At 41.0% G+C, this 26035-nt stretch overlaps 1 protein-coding gene across 8 annotated transcripts in view; it reads right to left on the reverse strand.

Annotated features, from left to right (window-relative positions):
* BBS9 (Bardet-Biedl syndrome 9) overlaps positions 1-26035 on the reverse strand; it is a 513046-nt gene that overhangs the window by 159793 nt on the left and 327218 nt on the right. For 7 of the 8 annotated variants that reach the window (XM_075921764.1, XM_075921758.1, XM_075921760.1 and 4 more), the window contains one exon: positions 7141-7251. In XM_075921764.1, the coding sequence (XP_075777879.1) occupies positions 7141-7251 (111 nt within the window). Of the gene's footprint in view, positions 1-1966; positions 6190-7140; positions 7252-26035 lie in introns of those variants that run through there. The other variant, XM_075921759.1, reaches the window with a different exon arrangement.

The following is a 26035-nucleotide window of genomic DNA, read 5'->3' on the forward strand; positions in this document are numbered from 1 at the left end:
CCAGTAGCAAAATGTGCATCCTAAAGTGCTTCATTGATGCAGTCAGAGCCATTTATTCCCTCTTCTCACTAACTTGCCGGTAAGGGTCTATTTGGGCCAGAGATATTCGGGTGGGCCCAATATTACCGCTTTTTACACAGGTTTCCTTACACTTCCCATTAAAGGATCATGTGTTTCGATGCTTATATGTTTGCCAGACTTTAACCATTTGAAGTGAAATTTTCCATACTTGGGTCTCAGTCTGAATTATTATTACTGAAATTCCTGCCAAAATGGCTCAGCCATTTCCAAGAATGAAGCTAACAAAAAATATGCTTTCTCTATGTTAAAAAATTATTCACACCTTTTCTCTGAACTGTTCTATGGTCTCCATACTTTGGAGCAGGAACTTGAAATTTGGGTTGGCTTTTGTATCAGAAATGTGGTTTTTGCCATCCCGGGGAAAAGCCATCCAAATTTGGCTAACTTACAAGTCTTTGAAAAAATTACAGTTCTCACATGCTCAATAAAGATCTACAAGAGCTAAATTGCTAAAATTACCCAAGGCTGCTATTCTCACTGAACACATTTGAGCCTCTCAGAGCCCCTGGTATGGATTAGGCTGTGCATGTGCACTCCACAAAGAATAACTGAGCATGCTCCAACGCAGAGCTATGTGGACTCAGGAGGACTTTTCCTGTAACGGATGCTTCCAACAGCTCTGTGCAAGGGTGGGGCCAAGCACTGAGGGCCTGGACAACAAAAGCAGGCTGATGTGAATGAAGATGACACAAAATTGGAAAGTGGGAGGGAAAGGAATAGATTAGGACTAGGTGTCTTGTGAGATACGAATGGAGAGGAGGAAGAAACTGTGACTGGGTTCTTGGGCAGGAGGAGCTGGTTGGAAAGAGACTGGGAAATTGGGTCTGTCTCTATTAAAGACTGTATCATAAACACATACACCTAAATAAATAAAGGGCCCTAAAAATTTTCTTCAGTGGATATAGGCATTCATTTTCTCTAGTTTACTTCCAATGTTTCTTTCTGTCATTTCATGTTTGAGAACTGAGCTTTGCTCTAGCATGGTAGCCTCTCTCAGCTGGAGATATGTCCTTTTCCTGATGCAGAAGTCCTCAGGCTGAGAGTTGGGCAACTTCTCTGACCTTTTTTGCTGGACACTGTATGCACACAATTAATAGAATAATTGAACTCTAGAACTGGAAGGGACCTCGAGAGCTTATTGAGTCCAGTCCCATGCCCTCACAATAGATCCAGTACTGTCTAGACCATCCCTGATAGATGTCTATCCAATCTTCTCTTAAATATCTCCAAAGAAGGAGATTTCACAACCTCCCTAGGCAACTTATTCCAGTGTTTATCCACCCTGACAGTTAGGAAGTTTTTCCTAATGTCCAACCTAAACCTCCCTTGCTGCAGTTTAAGCCCATTGCTTCTTGTCCTATCCTCAGAGGCCAAAGAGAACAATTTTTCTCCCTCCTCCTTGTGACACCCTTTTAGACACCTGATTTAGATAATAGATTTCAACTAGCACACAACATAGCTGATAAGACTCTATATGTCATCACATGGAGCAGGTATATGATGGCAGGCTTGATTGGTTGATGGTTGGGGTCTGCATTAGATTCAAGGTTCCCTACTGACCTACAAAGCACTTTGGAATCTGTCACCTGGAATTTGATCACTTCAATCCTTTCATTCCTACCTAGGCTTCCTAATGCCAGCTGTTACTTCAAACCTTTGCCTTGGAATTCTCTGCAAAGAAATGCTGGGCATCATGCCACTTGTTCACTCTAAAGCTGAACAGACACTTGCTCTCTGCTTTGCTTTCCACTATTTGGTACCACAGCCTTTATTATTAAACCTCTGAAAATGTTTTGTCAAGTACCTTGAGATATTACAGTATGATACTGTTCTATGTAACTTAAAGCTATTAAATAAAAAATAGTTATCAAATTGAAAAAATAGAAGCTACTTTGCCAACATTTTAGCCATTTTTATTATGTATAATGAACAAAATTTCCAAAGAGAGACAAAGCACAGCACCTAAATTCGATATTTGTTTTAGATTCCTTCATAGAAAGGAAAAAATACAATGAGAAAAGAGCTTTCTTCTCTCTCTCATCTTTTACTGGATGATCAAACTTTAAAAACCAAGCAAAAGTAAAATCACAAAGATGACACATAAGACACAATGTTTTACAGTTCAACCTAAGCATCTTGCCTTTGTCCCTGATACTCAGGCTGCAACTCGGTCCAAAAAAAATCATGTACAGAGCAACATTGCAATCCTGTGATATCATTCTTGATGTTACCCTATGATTTAAGCTGCTCCCTTGGCTCTTGCACTTGGAGCAATTAGAATTTCCAGACAGTTCAGTGGCAAATATTTCACGCTCTCTATAGTGCAGCATTAACCAGCCAGTGGTTAGTTCATTCTGACCAAGAATTAATCAAACTCATTTACAAAGCACATGGTTGTAAACAGGGTGGTTAAATACTGGAATAAATTGCCTGGGGGACTGTGGAATCTCTGTCACTGGAGACATTTATGAGCAGGTTAGACAGACATCTATCAGGGATAATCTAGACAGTGCTAGGTCCTGCCATGGCATGAGGGCAGGGGACTGGACTCAATAACCTTTCCCTTCCAGTTCTATGATTCTATGAATACTAATTTAAAACTTTCAAAATTTTCTTTCAGTTTTGCATGCATTGACTACCATTCACAGAAAGTTATAAAAATAAAGTCAGCTATGTAAGGTTGAATTTTGTTAAAGGTTAGGACCTACATCAGCACATGCAAGTCATATCGTCGCCATTGCAGATGTTTACAAATGCTGTGTATTATCTCTCTAGTCTGCCTCCCTGCTATATTATTAACAGCCTGACTTTTGTTCAAACACACAAGAAAGCTATTCACTGAAACAGACAGCAAGCACAATCCTTTTACATTTCAACCCCATGTCCACGATCACAAACACAGAGTGAAGGGAGGACATGGTGCATGTTCTAGGTTTGTTACAGTTTCCTAGTGAACGTAGAATTTTATTGGGGTTGCAGCCAGTGTTCCCTCTAAACTTAGTGTCAGCACAGCTTCACAGGTGATTAACGAGCCCTGCACAGTCAGAGGCTCAAGGCTCCATGCACAGAGCTGACTGACTGGGTGGGGCTGATTAATCACTTGTGAAGCTGCGCTGCACAGCTTAGACAGACCACTGATGGCAGCCTATTTTCCTGTGAGCTGATACATTTCTCTAAGATCAGAAGAACAGTTAAATAAATAAACATAGGCTAACCTGAATGTCTGTCAACCTTGACAGTATCTTTTTGAAGTGAATGAGGAAAATCAGTGCATTAAGTCTTCTGCAGGTTTTTCTTGTCCTTTTTATAAACTCATAGAACTAGAAGGAACCGTAAGACGTTATCAAGTCCAGTCCAAGCACCATCTAGGCCATACCCAACAGATGTTTGTCTAACCTGTGTTTAAAAATCCCCATTCATGGACATTTCATTAACTTTTAAGGCAATTTATTCCAGTGCCTAACTACCCTGACAATTATAGAGCTTTTGCTAATGTTGAACTTAAACCTCTCTTCCTGCAATTTAAGCCCGTTGCTTCTTGCCCTATCCTCAGAGGCCTAAGGAGAACAATTTTTCTGCCTCCTCCTTGTAACAACCTTTTAGATGTTTGAGAATGGTTATCATTTCCCCTCTCAACCATCTCTTTTCCAGACTAAACAAACCCAATTCTTTCAATGCTCCCTTGAATAATTTTTGTTGCTCTTCTCTGTGTCTTTTCCAGTTTGTCCACAATGCTCTTGAAATGCATCCCCCCAGAATTTGACACAATACTCCAGCTGAGGCCTAATCAGTATAGAGTAGAGGAGAAGTATTACTTCTTGTGTACTGCTAACCATACTCCTCTTAATATATCCCAGAATGAGGTTTGCTTTTTTTTTTAAACAGCGCCACACTGTTGATTCATATTTAGCTTGTGGTCCACTATGACCCCTAGATACTTTTCTGCAGTATTCTTTCCTAGACAGTCGCTTCCCATTCTGTAAGTGTGAAACTGATTGTTCCTTCCTAAGTGGAGTATTTTACATTTATCCTTGTAAAATTTCATCCTATTTACCTCACACCATTTCTCCAGTTTGTCCACATCCTTTTGAATTATAATCCTGTTCTCCAAAGCACTTGCAACCACCCTAGCTTGGTGGTAGCTGCACATTTTATAAGTGCATTCTCTTTGCCAGGGTCGGGCAAAAAAAAATGGCAGCCCTCAAGGTTACTCCCTGGTGTGCCACCACTGCTATGTTTACCTGCACTTCTGCAGGTATCAGAGGATCACAGGTCTGGTTTGCTGCAATCACCATTCACAGCAAATATGAATAGTGGAAAGTTTCACGGACTGGGATGCTGCTTCCCGCCATTCACATTGGCCACGAACAGCAATTCGCAGCCAACCACAGCTGCAATCCTCCAATACCTGCGAAGGCGCAGGTAAACATGGAGATGGGGGCCCACCAGAGATTAATCCTGTGGACTGAATCTGGCCCCTGGGCTGGAATTTGCCCACCTCTGCTCTATGCCATTAACTAAATCATTGCTGAAGATATTGATCAGAACCAGTCCCAAAACTGATCCCTGCAGAATCCCACTCATTATGCCCTTTCAGCATGACTGAATCACTAATAACTACTCTCTGGGAATGAGTTAGCTAACCAGTTATGCATCCATCTTATAGTAGCACTATCTAGGTTTTATTTCCCTAGTTTATTAATGAGAAGTTCATACTAAATAGTATCAAATGCCTTACTAAAGTCTAGTCAGACTACATCTACCACTTTCCCTTATCCACAAGGCTTGTTAACCTATCAAAAATGCTAAAAGACTGATTTGACATGATTTTTTTTTAACAAATCCATGCTGTTATTTATCACCTTATTATCTTCTAGATGTTTGCAAATGGATTCCTTAATTATTTGCTCCATTATTTTTCCAGGTACAGAAGTTAAGGTGACTAGGCTGTACTTCCCTGGATTATCCTTATTTGCCTTTTTTTTTTTAGATGGGCACCATATTTTTCCTTTTTCAATTTTTAGGAATCTCTCCCATTTTCCCTGATTTTTCAAACATAATAGCTAATGATTCTGATGTCAACTCGGTCAGCTCCTTGAGAATTCTAGGATGCATGACAACAGGTGCAAGTGATGCAAAGACATATAATTAGTTTAAGTAATTTTTAACTGGTCCCCAGCCCCCCGCATTTTAATTTTTAAACCACTGGAATTCACTATGTTTGACATTGGATCACCACCAACTTTCTTGGTGAAAACTGAAACAAAGAAATCATTAAACACCTCTGCCATTTCCATATTTTCTGTTATTTTTCCCCCTTCTTCATTGAGTAATAGGCCTACCGTGTTCTCGGTTTTCCTCTTTCCTCTAATATATTTGTAGATTATTTTCTTGTTATCCTTTATGTCTCTAGCTATTTTGAGTTTATTTTGTGCCTTGGTTTCTCTAATTTTTCCCTTGATGCTTGTGTTATTAGTTTGTATTCATCCTTCTAAATTTGACTACTTTCCACATTTTGTAAGATTATTTTGATTTTTAAATACTTCGTGATGTCCAGGTTAAGCTAGGATGGTCTCTTGACATACTTCCTATCTTTCCAACGCAGTGAACCATAGAATCACAGAACTGGAAGGGACCTTAAGAGGTCATCAAGTCCAGTACCCTGCCCTCACTGCAGGACCAAGCACCCCCTGATAGTTGTTTATCTAACCTACTGTTGAATATCTCCAATGATGAAGATTCCACAACCTCCCTAGGCAATTTATTCCAGTGTTTAACCAACCTGGCAGTTAGGAAGTTTTTCCTAATGTCCAACCTAAACCTCCCTTGCTGCAATTTAAGCCCACTGCTTCTTATCCTACCCTCAGAGGTCCAGGAGAACAAATTTTCTCCCTCTTCCTTTTAGGTATTTGAAAGCAGCTCTCATGTCCCCTCTCAGTCTTCTCCTTTTTCATACTAATCAAACCTAATTCTTTCAATCTTCTCTCATAGGTTATGTTTTCTAGACTTTTCTTCATATTTGTTGCTCTTCTCTGGACACTCGGCAGTTTCTCCATATCTTTCTTGAAATGCAGTGCCCAGAACTGGACACAATTCTCCAATTGAGGCCTAGTCAGAACAGAGTAGAGCAAAATAATTACTTCTCATCTCTTAATTTTATCTGACATATCCATGAATAATGGATATCTAGCTAACAAAAATCATTCTGGATGACGGCTGTTTCTAGACTAGAGTGGTTCGACCTGTATTACTTTTCTAATGAAGTAAAATTAAATAAAATAATTCATTAAAAAGAGTTGATTTTATTTTAGAGAAACCTGAAAATAAGTACAATAATACACAAATCACATTAAGATCTCCTATTTTTAGAATGAATGATTATGATAAATAAGCCATTTACCATAAATGTAATTTAGTAAACAAAATGGAAAGTATCTTATGGGGCACATTATTAAACTGCAATGCATTTATTTATCAGTCTTGTTCTCAAAATCAGTTAATGCTATATCGCAATTTCCAGCTTCATAACATTTTTCCAGAAATTTATCGCTGTATGAAATGTATTTTATAGTCAATATAATATTGTTAGATATGTCTAGTAATATTTTCCTAAAATTGTACATAATCTTCCCACAAACAGCAAGTAATCAATTGACACTAAGTCCCAGCAATAACAACCTTAATTAAACTGAAATATCCTAACCTTGATTTCCTAATCTTCAACTTTGAGAAAGAAATCAGGTTTCAAGTCTTAAATTACCTCATGCATATCTTGGATAGCACTAGACCATTTTAGTTCAGGAGAAGTTATCTACCTCAGCTAAAAAGTCTATATATATTGCCAGTAGCTCTTCAGGGAAGGCCGTGGGGAAAAAAATCTAAAGAATTACAGGATCCCATAAAATTATTAGATTTGATTGACCCAAGAAAAAATAAAACTAATTCTAGAAAAGGTCTACTCATTTACTATCTAGAAAATTAAAAAACACAAGTGGAAACGCAACATATGGGTTAGGTTTATTCTGTATTTGAAATAAAAGAGTAATCTTCTTCACTTACCAGTTTTGGATTTCTGCTTTATGAGGTGCCTGTGGTTGGTAAACATTGTTGTGGAACCCTGTATAGCTGTCCTTTCCTCCAGGTCAGATTCTGGGATGGGAGTACAGACACCTAGTTGAAAATAAGACAGAAATTCTTCATGTTGTGCATAGGCAAGTAGAACATTAACAAGAACAAGAGGTGATAAACGAAGTGGCAAGAGTACCAAAGAATGTACGAAATTGGAATGGTCTAGATCTTAACCCTAGGTGAAAAATACTTTGAATAGAAAGTGATTACCATTCTAATTAGTTTATTGATTATGCATTGGTGATTCCTCACTTTACTCATATGTGCCATCTAAGGAATATGTTAAACCTATAGTGTAGGTAAAATTCATTCTGTACAAAGGATAGAAATAGATCTTAGCATGAATTGTATCACGTGGTCAAGCATGTATGAAATAATTCCACAGTGAGCAAAGACTATGAAATCCACTAGTTTGCCACAAAGGGGTGTGTCAATGATATTTTTGGGTGCATAATTATACACACTGATTTTCAGGATTTTCTATTATAGATAGCCTGGTAGCACTATGACATATTGCACTACCCACCATCACGCTGCCATGGGGGTGATCCCAGGATAAGCCGACAATTTCTCCTTTGTAATCTGCAATATTTACCTCTATATCTTCATGTAGATACTCCACTTACCTACATCACTGCGTATTTAAGTAACAATAGGTTGAACCTCCATAGTCCAGAACTTTCTGGTCCAGAAACATCCGTCATCTGTAATTTTTTTAGTTAGCTGGATGTCCACTTTTCGTGGCTGTGGCCACGGTTCTTGTGGTCACATAAAATTTCTTTACAGCTACCAGTCCTGGCTCTCAGTGTTTTGTTAGCTCTAATTTATCCCTAAATGTCCTCTAACAACCTGGTAAGTAGTAGAAGTGTTCATAATGCTGCCAGACAATATTGACCCTCCCATGGTCCAGACAATTCTCTCATTCAGAACCAGTCAGGTCTCAAGGGTGCCAGAACAGAGAGGTTCAACCTGTACCTGGAACTATCTTAAGCAGCATGTATAAACTGTTATTTAAAATGTTAAAATGGGAAAACCTAGTATAATTGTTACTGAGCATAAAGGAACCAGCTGTCTATACCAACCAGTGCCATTGCTCACCTGGAGGTAACTGCAGCAGTTTGAAATGCATTAGGATGATCCAAGTCTGTTTCAAAAAGTCTGCTACCAGTGCCTCTGCGAAAAGGGCTGCTACTCAAAAGTAAAGGTATGAACCTGCTGGGTCATACTTGTTTCTTCTTTAGGATGACTTGAAGAAAGCAGATTACAAAGGAGGAGGAGGAGACACCATAAGCCAAAATGTGGAGGGGCAGAGCAATGGAAATAGGACTGATGGAGAAAAGCTTCCTTGCATAGCTAATTAGCATTCAGCACAAGTGTTAAGCATGTTGTGTTTATTATTTTCAGTATAAGGCTACGTGGGCAGCTTCCATTGTGTCCACATAGATCTGACAGAAAAGAAGAATTTATAAAGTTACTGGATTTTTACCCTAGCTCAGCGATGGTAAACTTTTTGAAATATTTCTCAGAGCAGAAAAGTTTTATGCGTTTTCTCTTTTAACGCAACTGTCAAGGCCTCTCTTGTTTTGTTCAGCAGCTTCAAATCAAAGACCATGAAAGGCTCTGTGTATTACTGCAAGCATATGTTTACCTGCTTAAAGTTAAGCTCTTGCTTAAATACTTCACGGGATTATGATCAAAATGTACATCACACATTCTGAATGAAAATCAGGGCCCTTCTGAGATTACCACTAGTATGCAAACAAACCTCTTAGTCTAGTGTTTAAAATCATCCTTTACTGTCTACTAAGAGAGTGCATTTTTAAACCATCATATTAACTTCTAACTCAAAACAAAAAGATGTTAATTGTTTATAATCATTTTCCACTGTTGTGTCATGCTCCATGAATGATACCTGTTCTTTGGCAATATAGCATCTCTCATTGCAAAATAAAAGAAAAACATTGAAAAAAATGCCAGCTTGATTGGTCTTGGAAAACATACTGTATTTCAGAAGAACCAGACTCTCTAGCAACTTTGCAGATTTGCCCAGATCCTTAAATGGCCCCCTCAGGGATTGACCTTATAACCCTGAGTTTAACAGACCAATGTTCAAACCACTGAGCAAGCCCCACCCCATGCTGATGGTAAACCTTATGTGAAAAAGAGAGGTATTAGCACAAGTCGGGATTCCTAAAATGAAAGAGGGGTTGGGGGAGATCTAATAACAGGAAATACAAACACTATATGTTAATATATTGTAATGTGTTGCTATTAAATACAAATATGCATACAACCAATGAAAATAAGGTATTTGTTAATCTTCTGCACATATAATCTCACCTACGAGCTCTAACTGTAAAATGTAAACAATACAACTTAAAGAATTGGAAACTGTTCCTCTAAAATTCAAATTTGGATATTTATAATTTTTGTTCTTCAGATAAAATCTGCCCCATTAAAACTTAAATCTGTAAACACATGATAAATCATTAAAGATTCATGCAAACAAGCACCTGACAGTGGCATCATCTATTAAACATTGAGATGATGAGTGAAAAGTCATATACCCATTAGTGCATACTGGGTTTCTGGAGATAAATAAAAGACCTTTTAATATTTGGTCTGAAAACTGAAACTCCATAGGTTATGTGGCCTTGAGAATTAATGGCTTTCAATGGCAAACTAACTAATTAGTCATTAGCACTATTTTCCACTTGATGGTAACAAATTAAAGTCGGAAAATGTCTATTTGCCCTTAGGCACCCTATGCTATTGGTTGGACGGAAGCGGGACTTCCTGCTCTTGGTTTTTATGTCAGAGGTTTGTTAAGATTTACTCGTCAAATGATACTGTCAAAACATACCAGCACTAAAAGCAAAATTTATTTTTTCCATTACCTTACTTTCCTGATAGAAAATAGTGAGAACTGGAATTTCATCATTTAAACAGAGGGGCTGCGTAAGTTACACACGAAGAAAAAAGGTTCTGCAAATATACTATCAGCCTAATTTTCAACACATAAATACAACATATCCTTCAACAGAATTTGTAAGTATACCAGTTTTTATGTTGGGCTACTTGATTTACTGTTACATAAAAACAAGACATTATTACTATGTTGTAATTATAGATACTGTGGTCACAACTGTACAAGACAAAAGCAAAAAATATGGGGTGAAATACAGGCCGCACTGAAGTCAATGGAAGTTTTCCTATTTACATCAGTAAGACTAGATTTTACCCTTTAGCTTAAATGCTTCTTAGAGCAAGGACAAAGACCAGACACCAGAGAAGATGGGGATACTATTAACTCTGAAATTTTTCTCCATGTACTGGGATGAAGGGAGCATTATATTGGTGTGGTTTAGCATTTGCTCAACTTGTGGAATAAATGAATTTTCAGAAGGGCTCTGAATGAAGACAAAGTGTGAAATTCATGCACTAGGAAGGGCAGGGAGTTGTAACTCTGAGATTTCTCAGAAGGGAATCACAGATACACTAAGGCTGATATTAATGCTGGACTGAAGAGGCAAGATGAAAAAAAATAAGGTGTAGGATTTCTCTCACAGTCTGCGACAGAGTGATCAGGTCTAATAGAGGGATCAACACTCTGATCCCAGTAGCCTCAATTAGGGTATGTCTACACTACAAAGTTAATTCGAACTAACGGACGTTAGTTTGAATTAACTTTGATAGGCGCTACACATACAAACCGCTAGTTCAAACTTAATTAGAACTAGCGGAGCGCTTAGTTCGAACTAGGTAAACCTCATTGTACAAGGACTAAGCCTAGTTTGAACTTACTAGTTCGAATTAAGGGGTGTGTAGCCCCTTAATTCGAACTAGTGGGAGGCTAGCCCTCCCCAGCTTTCCCTGGTGGCCACTCTGGCCAACACCAGGGAAACTCTATTGCCCCCCTCCCGGCCCCGGAGCCCTTAAAGGGGCACAGGCTGGCTACGATGCCCGTGCCAGGTGCAAGCCTGCCAGCACCCAGCCAGCAGACCCTGCACCTGGCACGGCTCGAGCCAGCCACCTGATGCCCCCCAGCCCTCCCCCTCTTCCCGGGACCAGGCTGGCAGCTCCCGGGAGCTTGCCCAGGACCGCAAGAGGCGGGCACCTGCCCGGTCTAGTGCGGACATCATGGACCTCGTCCACGACCTCCGCACTAGGCACAGGAAAGTGACCGTCTAGGGCAGGAGAGCTGCCAGCCTGGCCACCCAGGAGTAGGTGTGCATGAAAATCAAGGTGGTCCACTGAGAACCCCAACCCTGAGCCCTGAGCTTACAATGGCCGTACTGGGTCAGACCAAAGGTCCATCTAGCCCAGTAGCCTGTCTGCCAACATTGGCCAACCCTAGGGACCCTGGACGGGATGGACCGAAGACAGTGACCAAGCCATTTGTCTCGTGCCATCCCTCTCCAGCCTTCCTCAAACTTCGGGCAGGGACACTATTTCTATCCCCTGGCTAATACCACTCTATGGACCCAACCTCCATCACTTTATCTCACTTCTCTTTAAACTCTGTTCTAGTTGTAGCCTTCACAGCCTCCTGCAGCAAGGAGTTCCACAGGTTGACTCTTTGCTTTGTGAAGAACAACTTTCTGTTACCAGTTTGAAGCTGGCTACCCATTCTTTTCCTTTGGTGTCCTCTAGTCTTTCTATTATGGGAACTAATGAAGAACTTTTCTTGATGCACCCTCTCCACCCCACTCATGCTTTTATAGACCTCTATCCTATCCCCCCTCGGTCTCCTCTTTTCTAAACTGAAAAGTCCCAGTCTCTTTAGCCTCTCTTCATATGGGACCTCTTCCAAACCTCTGATCATTTTAGTTGCTCTCCCCTCTCCCACCCTCTCTCTTCCCCTCTCCCACCTCCTTTTCCCAGTCTCCCCGAGTTTTGTTCAATAAAGAGAGATTCTATTTTTGACCACTCATTTTCTTTATTTTGTACATCAGGAAGGGGGGCTAGGGAAGGGTAAGTGGAAGAAGGTGAGGGAGGAATGGGGTACGAGCCCCCGATGGGGAGGACTGGGCTGGCTCTGCGGGCTTCTGGGGGTGGAAGCTCTCCTGCAGCCCCCCAATTGCCCCCTCTCCCCAGATGGCAGCCTGTGGCAAGTGCAGCCGGTCTGATGGCCGAGTGCTGTGATGTGCCCAGTGTGGGCACTCAGGGCACTCCAAGCCAGGACTGCTTTGCAAGCGGGGCACCCTGAGAACTGTCTGTGCGGGGTGGGGGTCCGGTCCCTTTAAGCACAGCCTTCGGCTAGCCTGAGACAGCAGCTCCACGCTCTAAGTCCTCATCTGATGCCCTGCCGGCACTGCTTCCGGCCATCCTTAACCTTGCTTCAGGATCCACTTAATGTGGACATGCTAGTTCGAATTAGCAAAATGCTAATTCGAACTAGTTTTTTAGTCTGGATGCATTAGTTTGAATTAGCTTAATTCGAATTAACTAATTCGAACTAAGTTAGTTCGAATTTGCGCTGTAGTGTAGACATACCCTTAGTTTCCTTCAGCAATAGCTAGTAGAGTAAATAGGGAAGAAATAGCTAAACAGAGAAGGAAGCTGGGTGAGTTAAGAAATTAACTGGCCCATCAGCTGACAAGCTTGATAAAAGGTAGGAAGGAAATATCAGGATGTGGGAGAATAATGTTAACAGTGCCCAGAGTGATGGACATCCCAAGGAAGACCGTTCTCTTTTCCTCATGGGGACCTGATAAACATTGCTCAAGTTCATAGGTATTAAGACTGGTGTGTTACATTGCACAGGTATAAATGGAGGGGAATACATTATACAGAGTAGACACTAAGGGTACATCTAGATAGCGGCGCTATTTAGGAATATTTCCAGTATCCCGAAATAGCATTTTCTCTGACTTGACAGTGTGCCTATTATTTCAAAATAGCTTCAGAAATAACGGGTGTGCTGTTCTGATGTCCCTGTAAACCTTACTCCATGAGGATTAAGGGACGTTTTGTAATAGCACTCTATTTTGAAATTAACTTGAAATAAGCTATGCAATTTGCGTAACTCAAATTGCATAGCTTATTTCGAGCTTAGAGTGCAGTGTAGACACACACTTAAAGAAGAGCAATTACTGGGGTGACCAGGACAGGTATTTGCAACACCCACCCTATCACACAATATGAGATTAAATTTCTGTAAACATATTAATCCAATTTTCTGAGGAATACTATCATGCACCACATTTCCAGAACAAGTGAACTCCATCACTACAAGAGCACAGAGCTTTCTGTCCACTACAGACACTTTTGAGAAAAGGAGAAATGCCCACCTTGGAAAATATTAATTTTGTTTTCAAATGTTTTACATACATTATAAAAGACTTTTGATAAAAAGAGTATGCTTACATATGATGCTGACATTTTCAAGAGACTAAGGAAGTCCCAATGAAACTCAATGGTCTCTTAGGCACCTTTGAATATTCCAGTCTAAATGTACACATACTATAATCTGACTTTCCTTTGTTTCTATCCGACTTTTCTTTGTTTATCCTGCCTCCCTACCATACAGATACAATTTCTACTGATTTTGGCACTAATGTCACCTGTACAAAATAATCTAATGGTTTGTGTATTAGATAGCTGTATGCAGTCTGAGCTATGCATCTTTATTAGAGTCTTATCCTGACCCTGTAAAAACTAAGATGGGTTTTTCCTTTGGCTTCCATGGCAGCAGCATCAGTCCTTTTATATTTTCTGGAGTCAGGAGGGAAACGTACTGCTATATGGTTACAATGAAAATTTTCAGAAGTGCCTACATGGTTAAGGAACCTATGTTGCAAATCTAATTGAAAATACATCAAATTAGGCTCATAAGTGTCTAAATCACTTTTGAAAATGGAATTTAGATACTTTTGAAAATTTTGCCCAAAGTCAATCTTGTGCAAAAAAGTTAATTTTTCATATACATGTGCAAAAAGGAATACAATTTTATTCATGAAGCATTTTTTTTAAAGCAGGGCGTTAACAGGACTGAATAAGCAATGCTGCTATACTGTGAAACCAAGTCCTTGGATTATTTACAGATTTGCTTGGATAAATATTTTTTTCCGGAATACATATTGTTATCACAAGCAGAGTAAATCCATTTGGAAACTACATGTCAAGCCTCCACTCATATGGGACAGAGTTGTTTAATGTACGATGTCTTTCTCTTTCTGCATTTCAAAATGGATGTGGGCCTGCTCTACATTTCACTGAAGGCCATGGTAGTCATTAAAAGGAGCTGGATGTGGCCCCTCATGCACAGTGATTAATACATGGTTTAAACTGCACTTGATTCAGCTTTTTACTTTCTGAAAACATTTTTCACTCCACAGGACAAATATTATCAAACTGAAAATGTCATTATAATTACAAGTCCTTCATACCTTCAGACTGCATGGATTCTAGTCAACATGTTTACATCTGACAGATCTTCAGCCTTATGTTTAGACAATTTTCTTTAAATTGTCGTGTTTCTGCGTGCACTTCAGTGGGTATCCCTGAAAGTGCGCACACTCACACACACAGATCAACCATTTTAGCAACCTATTATTATGAACTTTTGTCCATCTCTAGGACTGAAAAAAATCAGAGTACATAATCATTCACATCCATTGATAATTATTTGAGTAAACTGTATCAAACAAAGAAGTGAACTATTTACCAAAAACCAAAAGAACAGCATGTAAATCTCACAAATTGGAAACAATCCAGGTTGAGAAGTTCTCCAGATGTCAGTCTATAAACAGTGCTTCATAAAATGAATTTCCCCATTATTTGTTGGCAGGAACAGCACCTAGAATATGTTATTGCATTATGACCCGTTCTTCCCCCTTTTCTTTGCAGCTGAATTCTTGTATGACACCTCAGATCTTTTATCAGTTGTGATAAATCCAGCACTTTAGGCAGGCAAGCTGCAGTCAGCACAATTGTTTGATAGGATACGATGTTACGGCCAAGTAATTGTGAGCTTTCTTCACTGAAGGAAATGAGACCACTCTTGTTTATTTTCACTACATCTGTTTTCATAACACATTTCGTTCTTAAGTTGGAAAGACACACACACACCCAGAGGAAACATAAACATACGATATTCACTTTTTCTTTAATTGAAGTACTGACAGTTTTGCTGTGGGGTCCTATCACAATGTTTTTACACATGATAACATGGTTCTTCAAGCTCAAAAACAGGAAAACAAAAGCAGTAAACATCTGTAGAATGTAAAGGAGCTTGGCAGGAATGACTACTTCGGTTTCCCCTTTCTTTTCCAATATCTAAACTATCCATCAACAAAAAGTGCAGTGTATTCTCCTCCAGCTAAATCTCCCTTTCATAGCACAGAAGAACAATCTATGATATTTGGACATGTTCTATTATTTTAAATTTTCACTTAGCTATTAAACTCCCCAAAATAAACAAAGTCAGAACCAAATAACCTCTTTTCTGGGAGGTTTCCTTTTCCACTTCTAAATTCTCCTTCTGAGATTAACTCTTGCAAGGGTTTTTACAGAAGGGAGGAAAAAATGTTACACATTCAGTCTAAGTGGCAGGAAGGCCAGAACATGAGGTGAGAGCTCTGTAAAAAGCATATCTTTTCTTCCTTTGTAGACTGAATAGCAAAACTATTCCACAGAAGAACTCCCAAAGTTCTGGACAATTTCATATTCAACTACTAGGAAGCTCTGCCTGCATTACATACGGAAATAGTAATTCTTCTCAAAGTGCAAAGAACCTTTCTTTTTCAATAGTGCTATAGTCTAGGTGAGTATTTTTCAAACTTGGATCATGGGGCCACCATAGTAAGCTGCTGGCAGGCCCATGCTGCTTTGTTTATTTATGCCCATAGCCGCGGTCTTCTTATCAAGTTTCAGTACAAGAAATGCCAATGGAATAGCTGATTAATACAGTTAAGTACTGCAGAACAAACCAAATTCAGACAAATTCATATTTTTCCTAACTGATTCATGAAAAATGTTTCTATTTTTTGTGCAATTAAAATATATTGTGCTGCTGAGTTAAATATACAGACCTAAATTACCAAGGACAATCAAAATACATCTCCCTTTGGGAACACAGTGGAATGATTCTGTTGTTTCCTTTTTTCTCAGGTGTGTTCAAAGATTAAGATGGTTTGTACTAGGAGTTTTGGTAGTTTATCCCATAGTAAACTGAGGCCTGTTCTACATTACAATGTTAGTGTGACAGGGTGGACCAGCCCTATAGCCCCTTGCTGAAGGCTTGTAGTCTTGCACATCCCACCCTAGAACAGAAGTCATAGAGAAGTCCTCTAGGAGGCTAGTGCGGCTTTGGAGGAACCAACCAAACAGGGGCCAGGAAGGCCTACAAAAGGAGTTGCAAAGCACAGCAGCAGTCAGTTGCAGTGCAGACCTGAAGGAGTGAAGACTAGGGGTGATTGGCTTGCTGAGAAAACTATCTCCAGGAGGAAAGCTATGGAGGCACCATTGTCTCTGAGTGGGGAACAGACTAAGAGGGACACCAACAGAGAGTACAGAGATGGGCACCTGTTAAGCGTGTACCCCAGAAAGGGTTTGTATTTCACTCAGGGGCATGACTTGGGTGGAGGGTTACGTAGCTAAAAAAGGCTTTGGAAAGAGAAAGTGCAAGCACACACACTTGGCCAGAGGGGGTACTTGCGGGCGATGAGGGCCACTCCGTTACAGTTAGACTGCTGTAAACTCTTTTCAATCAACCTTTTATGCATGTGACTACACTTAAATTTCTCTCCCACTAGCTTAAAGACTATATTATGGCAGTGCAGTAACACCATCTGTCCAAGAAGCACTGAGCATGTGAAACAAGCACTCCTAGTGGGTATGCACAGTACCATTAAGAGGAGCCAAGCATGCGTGCGCATAATATATTATATCAGCTTTATGCCAACATAGCTTACATCGGCAAAAGTTTGCAATACAAACATGCCCTAAGTAACATTTGAGACCAGAGTATGGGAAGATAATTCATCTGTCATGCGGAGTTTAGCAGGTTTGTGTGACATGCATAGGTATTTTGGGTACAATTACTTCTTTTGAACTCATACATGCTCTCAACCTGTCACAGTGCAGGGGATTTTGGCAGAACACTCTTTTATGTCAACACAGATGCTGTTTAAATCATCAAATCCTCTTGACCATTTTTCCAGAAAGAGTTTCAGTGCATGTGCTATGCAAATCATAGGAATGGCACTGGAAAATGCCACTAAAAGCTAATCTAACAGCTGTTTTCATTATGGTAGTATTATGGGACCATCATGCAAAAACAAACAAAAACACCAAACCAAAATTTTTAAAAATCCCCTACCATTGTCAAAACCATCTTTCAGTAGTGGGCTGAGAATATGGAGGGTGCATAAAAGTTTATATAGATATCTGAGTTCCTGTTAAAATGGTTACTTCAATGCTTCTGAGACTTTATTTATTATGTTATAATTAATGTCAGGACAACTTGGAGAGGTGTATTTTTATTATTTAAAATCTAAATAAATACTAAGATAAAATTTAATTACTTTCTAGCAACTGTTGTTCTCCCAAGATACTATATCTCTATAAAAACAAATTACCTCTGTGTTAAAACTCCAGTGAGCTGCCTGTTGAGTTCAGCAAAAAGTTTCCTCATTAAAACATCTTTGCTGTCAGCAATGTTTGTCAACTTTTTTTATTAAGACTGCAGTCATAATTCTATTTATTGTTTGCTAAAACTTTATCTTGTAACACTGACACACTAACCTTTATATTCAGCACCTCTAACACATTAGACACCTTTATCCTTTCTTGTTTGTAGCACAGCGTTGTGTAACTTAAGACACATGGTGACTGAAACAGTCTGAGTGCTGACGAGTGGCACTCCAATGGCATGATCCAAATCCAGATGAATACAACAGGAGCCTTTCCATTGACTTCAATGGGTTTTGGATAGCACCCCAAGTGAGAAGTCGGAGCAGTGAGATTAATACATCAACAGTTTCAATAATACAATCATGATGAAAAGGACCCTCAGCTCCTCCAAAAGATGCTCTTAATAGGAGCTGGAGAAAAGAACATCAAAGTGTTGGAACTATGATGATGTGAGAAACATCAACCTTTATGCGGAGTCCATAGGAATCTCTGTTGACTTTGTAAATTAAGCAACTTCCAAGTTCTTTGGTGTCCCTGATGTATTCATCTGTACCCAGAGAATCTACAACAGGGAAATCAGACTATTCTTTTTTAAATATGCAACAACAGAACTGAGTGCTTGAAATAAATTCTCAAATGAAGCAGCTCATTTATTAAATATATTAATGTATTGGAGAGAACACATCACTTTTGCTGAATAACAAGTTTTTAAATTGATTATTAGTGGCTCCCAAAAGACCAACAGAGTTTTATTTAGAAAGATATGGTGGGAGAATTTGGAGAGTCCAGGACAACATTCTACTTTACCCAGAATGGGACATTTTTACTTTTCTTAACAATGAACTAGCTAGCTTTCCATGGATTATGTTAGAAGCTGAGAACAAGAATAAGAAAGAGCAACACTGTTTCTGTACGCATGGAACTTTGTTTCATTATTGCTGTAGCACATTTCAGCGAGTTAAGTCTAATTCTCTTTGCTATGTTAAGCCTTTTTTGCTTTTATGATCAAAACCAGCTCAACTTTTATTATTTTGGGCTCAAACATCCTCACCTCCGGGAACGGGTTTTGCAGAGGAAATTTTCACGGGGAACACGCACATCATCCTATGGGGAAAGGAATCTATTTGTCCCCTAGCTGTGCAATAGCTTGCAGGATATGCTGGAATCCTGGCACATCCCACAAAAACACAGAGGATACTGAACAGAGATTTTCAACCTTTTTCTTCCTGATGACACCCCCTCCACACACACCCTCCCCCACCAACAAGCTATATAAACTTCATAGACCACTTATGCTTCAATAACTTGTTTTCTGCATATAAAAGCCAAGGTTAGTGTTTGAAGGTGGCAGGCAGGAGAACTGCTTGGGGCCTGTACCATAGGAACCCCTGCAAAATTACATTCCTCGGACTTTGGTTTCAGCCCCGTGCAGCAGGGCTTCAGCTTTTTTCCATGGGCCCCAACGAGTCTACTTTAAACACCCCCTGAAATTTGCCTGTGACTCCCTACAGGGTCTGGAGCCCCAGCTGAGAACCATTGATGAAGAAAACCAGAGTTTCTGTGCCTCTACAGTATAGTAAGCCTTGGTGAAAACCTTGTTCTCATATGTTGCTCCATTTATCTATAGAGCCCTGTAAATCCACAGCTATCTGCTTCATAACCGCAGGTATCTGCATCTGTGGAGGTAGATATCCGCAGATCATTTTTGTGGAATCCTGGAAATTTGCAGATATCAACTTTATATCCACAGGTATCCGCACATGCAGATGTCAATGCGGATATCCATGGCTAATTTTTACAGATATAAATGTGGATTCAGATACAAATTTTGTATCCATGCAGGGCTCTATTTATTTAACCTAGGGTATGTCTACACTACCCCGCTAGTTCGAACTAGCGGGGTAATGTATGCATACCGAACTTGCTAATGAAGCCCGGGATTTGAATTTCCCGGGCTTCATTAGCATAAAGCCGGCGCCGCCATTTTTAAAAGCCGGCTAGTGCGAACCCCGTGCCGCGCAGCTACACGCGGCACGGGCTAGATAGTTTGAACTACATAGCCATTCCGAACTATCTGTACTCCTCGTGGAACGAGGAACGAGGAGTACAGATAGTTCGGAATGGCTACGTAGTTCGAACTATCTAGCCCGTGCCGCGTGTAGCCGCGCTGCACGGGGTTCGCACTAGCCGGCTTTTAAAAATGGCGGCGCCGGCTTTATGCTAATGAAGCCCGGGAAATTCAAATCCCGGGCTTCATTAGCAAGTTCGGTATGCATACATTACCCCGCTAGTTCGAACTAGCGGGGTAGTGTAGACATAACCCTATTTACTTCTGAACAATGGAGACAGAATTGCATAGCATACAGTCCCAAAGCCTTAAAATTCCCTTTTTTTTAATCCCTCAGACAGAGGAAGTTTATTCATTTACAAAAACATATTTCTACTTGGCAGATTTCACTCTGCAGGGTAGGTGGGACTTTAGGACTCTGGATCCTGACTCTGATGTCACTTACACCTGAGTAAATCAGAAGTAACTATTGAACTCAATGGTGTTATACTAGCATAAAAATAGTGTATGTGAAAGAAGAATTAAGTTCCATCACTAATGTTGTTTAAGGCTACGATTATGTCACCAAGGTCACAGAAGTCAGGGAATCCTTGATTTCCAGGGACTTCCATGACATTAAATCCCAGTCATCCATCTTACAGCTACTAGCTTCAGCCACAGTGGGGAAACCCCCAGCAGCTTCCCAGATGCCATGGGATGAGGAATGGGCGGGCACCTTGCAGCGGATCCAGGAACTCCCACTCACCTCAGGTGTCACAGAACTCCGCCCCCCCCCTCCCCGAGATGCTCAGCCACTACCTGAGGGGAGAGCTCCCACTCACTACAGTTGCACGGGACCCAGAGTTCAGAACCCACCTCCCCATTTTGTCAGGAACATTTTAGTGAAAGTCAGGGACAGGTTACAGGCTTCTGTGAATCTCTTTATTGCCTGTGACCTGTCCTTGATTTTCACTGAAAATATCCCTGACAGAAACTTAGCTTTACTGTTGTTTCGTTAAAGGAGTTGTTCTCTCGGACTGAATTTTCATATCCTCTTCTGTTCACAATTTTGCTTTTCAACTTTAGTGGCAGAAATCCAGGCCAGAAACAAACCAGTTGTCCCTGCAATTCTCTAATGAAATAAAATTGTCACATTTGAGCCAAATGAAAAAGCAACAAGAGGACAAGACATCTTTCTTGTTTTGTTATGACTGAAGATTCTATTAATTAATCAGCCACACAAGTGTCCTATATAGTATCATTAGCCAAGATTTTTCAATATTGGCTAGTGATTTGGGTTGTGTAATTTGAAATATTTTAAAGGAACTTGATTTTCACACACTCTTGCGCACCCTTCTTCAGAAATTCAGGCATCTTTAAGCATCACAAGTTTGGGTTCCCCAATCTCTAGCTTTTGAAAGCCTTGACTTTGCTCTTTTCAGACACGAAAGGATTGTTTAGCTTGGCTAATGTCACTAAATGAATTTACATCATCTAGTCACAAAGAGATAAAGGACATGTAGGGAAAGCCCATATAATATAACCTTAACAGTTTGATAAAGCAATTTCTGTTATTACAAAAACATGTTAAGAATGAAACAAAGTGCTTTTTTTATGGGGGGGAGACACAGAATTTATGGTGCTTTTTCAACTTTTACAAATTTGGCAGTGCCTCTCTTGTACAAAAATAAATAAAGAAGTGACAAAGCAAATAGAGTAAAGAGAAGTTCTTTTTTCAGCTATTTTCATGCATATGTGTGTATAATTTATCTAATTCAGCTACTGTATTTGGTTTTCCAGGATTTGCTTTTAGCTCTTTGTTCAGAATTTTGATTTTATTTTACTAACACAAACAAATAATACGACTGGCATTATAAAATGGAAATCAGACCTTCGCTAAAGCTGTCAAAATTCTCCTTTTTGAGACTGCAAGCTCTTTGGCACAGATAACCTATACATCTGCACAGAGCCCAGCACAATGGTGCACTGGACCACTCTGGGGCCTCTAAGTGCTGTTGCAATAAAAATGTTGAATAATAATAGATGATGATGATGATGATGATGATGATGCATGTTTACTATCTTTTACAAAACTGTGTTTGTATTCAAAACTGTTTTTGTCAGTGAAATATTCTTCCTTTAAAAAAGCATATGATGCGTCACAGAAGAAATTATGCAAAAGGATGAAATTGTTTGATCACTTGTTCTCAGTCTAAATACTACCTATAAAATCATCAGTTAAAACCAAACTATTAACACTGAATATAATGGAAACCAATTCAAGCTAGGGAGTGCAGCAGCACCCTCAGCACCAGCACCTGTGCCTGGGAATCCTGGGCAGCTTTAGGGGGACCCCAGAGTCCTAGACCCTCCACCTCAAGAAGCAGGAACATGGGCTGGGGTCTAATCTTGGGCCTCTCAGCCCTCCACCGAGGACAGGTGGAGGGTCTAGGGATCTCAACAGCAAACTGGGCTCCCTAGGTAGCTCTTAGCACAGCCCGGTTCCAGCTTCTGGCCTGGCCAGGGAGCAGGGCCTCTTCAGGAGAAAGAGAAAGGGTTTCTGCATGTGACCAATTTTTGCATTTTGAAAAGGTGCTCATCCTACTTGAGTCCAAGCACAACAGGATGCATTGCTACAGAGGGCCTCATTGACAATGCTCCCAACGTCCTTAATAAGCCACAACACACGACTTAAGGCTGGAGGTAACACCAGAAAGTTGCCTTTATAATTACTTGGATCACCCAGCTGGCTACAACAGGTCTCCTGCACTTTGGTTCCTTGCTTCTGACTCCAGCTCCACCCGTTGGCTCTGGGTCCTGGCTTCTCAGCCTTGGCTCTGGCCCTACATAATAGGTCTGATGAGCCTATACCTGGCCATGACAAGTCAGAAGAAAATAAACACTCTCTCGATAATGTTGGTCCAATATGAAGCAATTAACAGCACTTACCACCTGACAACAGCATACATGCATACATGCCCAAGGAACCCCTATATTAAAAGGATATTTGCTCAATGGCAAAGTGAAGGTTCTCTCTCACTGGCAATGACAGACCACAGGATTTAAAACTTAATTTCATCACTAGTTTTGAACTTACCTATATTAGGGTGTGTCTAGACTACATGGCTCCGTCGATAGAGCCATGTAGATTAGGCAGGACTGCAAAGGGAATGAAGCTGTGATTTAAATAATCGCCGTTTCATTTAAATCAAAATGGCCGACGCGCTGCGCCAACCAGCTGATTTTCGGCACAGTGCGGCAGTTTAGACAGGGATCTGCTGACCCCAGAACTCTTCGTTGGCATACCCTTTATGCCTCGTGAAACCAGGATTAAGCATGCCTCAGTAAGTCCATACCACTTTGCCAGTAACCAGTGTTTTGAGCCTGTACAGCAGTATCTAGAGTCCAGAGATTGGTGCTCAGGGGTTTCTAACTGGCATAGGCTTTTTACACTGGTGACCATTCTAAAATGCCAGGGACCAGGACATGCCCCATCCTAAGCCTAAATTCTGTTGGGAACACTACTATACTAATCAAGTGTTTAGAACAGAAAGTTCACAGTGAACAGCTCTGGAGAAGGAGAATTGCTGAAGCAAGATAATATTCCATTCACCATGACTAGTGCTAAGAGGAAACTGATGGTGGGAGGAAGCTGGTAGTGTCTCTTATATCACACAACATTGGTGCCACTCAAGGTGGTGCCAGAGCAAGTCCTCTACAGTTGCTGCCAAGGGAAAAACTTCCAGCATCGGTGCATTTGGCAAGTACACACACTTAACATGGAATGGACATGAACAAGCACAAGAAGCAGCACTCTTTATTATTAACTATTTTGTTCCCATGTATGTACTTATGAACTGTGATCATCTAGTCCACTGTTTCTGAAAGTGGTCCGTGAAACCACTTTGAGAAATCTGCTCACTGGCCACTCTGGTGTGTTTATTTACTGGCTCAGCAGCCATGGAAAGCTGCAGGACGTGGCGGCACAGCCCACACCACTTCTCGTGGTTCCCCTTGGCTGCAAATGGGAAATCGGGGCCAATGGGAGCCACAGATCTGTTATATCAACACACTGAAGTGGCCAGTTAGCAGCTTTCTCTAAGTAGTTTCATGTTTCTCATACAGAGGCCTTGAAATTTCACACACTGATTCCTGTAGCTAGCTCAAGCATCCATCTATTTCTAAGAATGTCTATCACCAGGCAACAAGAATTCAAAACTTAAAATAATGGGATTTTTTAAAAACTTAAAACATTTTTAAATGTATAGAAATACTACAAAAGCAGTACCTAACCATATTCTCTAGACACCCTGACATAACTTTAAAATATGTAATAGAAGTACTCTCAGGGCAGGAGTAAAACTTAATATAACCCACTGTCAAGTAAGCCAGACAACTTTTAAATGATTGTTCGTAATATTTATCACCCTCTAGTTACACAATTCCAGCCCAACCATCCATTTGAATTGAGGCATCCTTCATCATTCCATACACATCAGATTCTCTCTTTGATCTCCAATGGTAAATTTAAGGGCTGAGTAAATATTCTTTGAAATGCACAGCATGGCACAGCTGCTTATTGTTACATGGAAGACAGTATGTCATTAAAATGGAAACTCAATTAATATAGTGGAACATCCCCCTAATCACAGCCCAACTTTGAAGTTACACCACTTTCAATGATAACTCTAATTTACAGTCAACTAGTTTCTTCAAGTGCAATAACATTCAGCCTTCAGCTGAGGTCAGAATTAATAAAGCACGCCTTTCATCAAAACATAGGGAGCTACTGGCAATGCATTCTGCTCTGGTATTTGAAATTATAATATATTGTAAACACCCATCTGAGGGGCCTCCTACCATGTTAATCACATGAAACTCATCAAGTCTGGGATTTTCATCATACAGCTGAAGGTTCTTATAGAGCTATAAGAAATTACTTTAAAATTAAAAATGCTAATATAAATCACACCTTTTTTTAAACTACAGCATGTTCCAGCAATATTCTAATCAGAGAAGGATGAACTAAATCTTTGTCCAAACTGAAACTGAACCAAATCAAAAACACGGAGATTCAGGTTTGTTCAGCCTCTCCTCCTGGCCCTTCCTCCCATCCCTTTTCACTCACCCTTCTCACTTTGGGGGCAAATCATAGAAATACAAAAGTACAATGAGAAAGGCTATTCTTGATATACAGGCAGTCCCCGAGTTACGCGGATCCGACTTACGTCAGATCCACAGTTACGAACGGGGCCCTCTCCCTGGTCTCCAGCAGACCAGGGAGAGGAAGCAAAGCAGCGGAGCACGCGGGCAGTGGACAGCCCAGACGCGTCTGGGCTGTCCGCTGCCCGCGTGTTCCGCCGCTTTGCTCCCAGGGGGACGGGGAGCAAAGCAGAGCAAAGCCGTGGAGCACGCGGGCAGCGGACAGCCCAGACGCGTCTGGGCTGTCTGCTGCCCACGTGTTCCGCCGCTTTGCTCCCCATCCCCCTGGTCTGCAGACCAGAAGGATGGGGAGCAAAGCAGAGCAAAGCCGCGGAGTCCGAGGGCAGCAGGACAGCCACGGCGCGTCTGGGCTGTCCCGCTGCCCCCGTGCTCCACGGCTTTGCTCCAGACGCCTGTGGTACAGCAGCTGGGGCGCTGCTGGTTGGTCCTGTAGCACTGCTCTGGGCGCGACTGGACCAACCCGTCAGCACCCCAGCTGCTCTGCCCAGGCGTCCTGATTCAGCCACTGCTGGTCAGTTTCAGCAGCAGCTGAATCAGGACGCCTGGGGCAGAGCAGCTGGGGTGCTGGTGGGTTGGTCCAGTAGTGCCGAGGAGCGGCGGCGCTACTGGACCAACCCAGCAGCACCCCAGCTGCTCTGCCCCAGGCATCCCCAAGTCAGCCGCTGCTGAAACTGACCAGTGGGTGACTACAGGAAGCCCCTACCCCGGGCTTCCTGGAATCAGCCGCTGATCAGTTTCAGCAGCAGCTGACTTGGGGATGCCTGGGGTTCTTAAGTTGAATCTGTATGTAAGTCAGAACTGGCATCCAGATTCAGCTGCTGTTGAAACTGATCAGTTTCAGCAGCGGCTGAATCTGGACACCAGTTCCGACTTACATACAGATTCAACTTAAGAACAAACCTACAGTCCCTATCTTGT

The sequence above is a fragment of the Pelodiscus sinensis genome, chromosome 2, assembly GCF_049634645.1.
Source record: "Pelodiscus sinensis isolate JC-2024 chromosome 2, ASM4963464v1, whole genome shotgun sequence".
Lineage (NCBI taxonomy): Eukaryota > Metazoa > Chordata > Testudines > Trionychidae > Pelodiscus > Pelodiscus sinensis.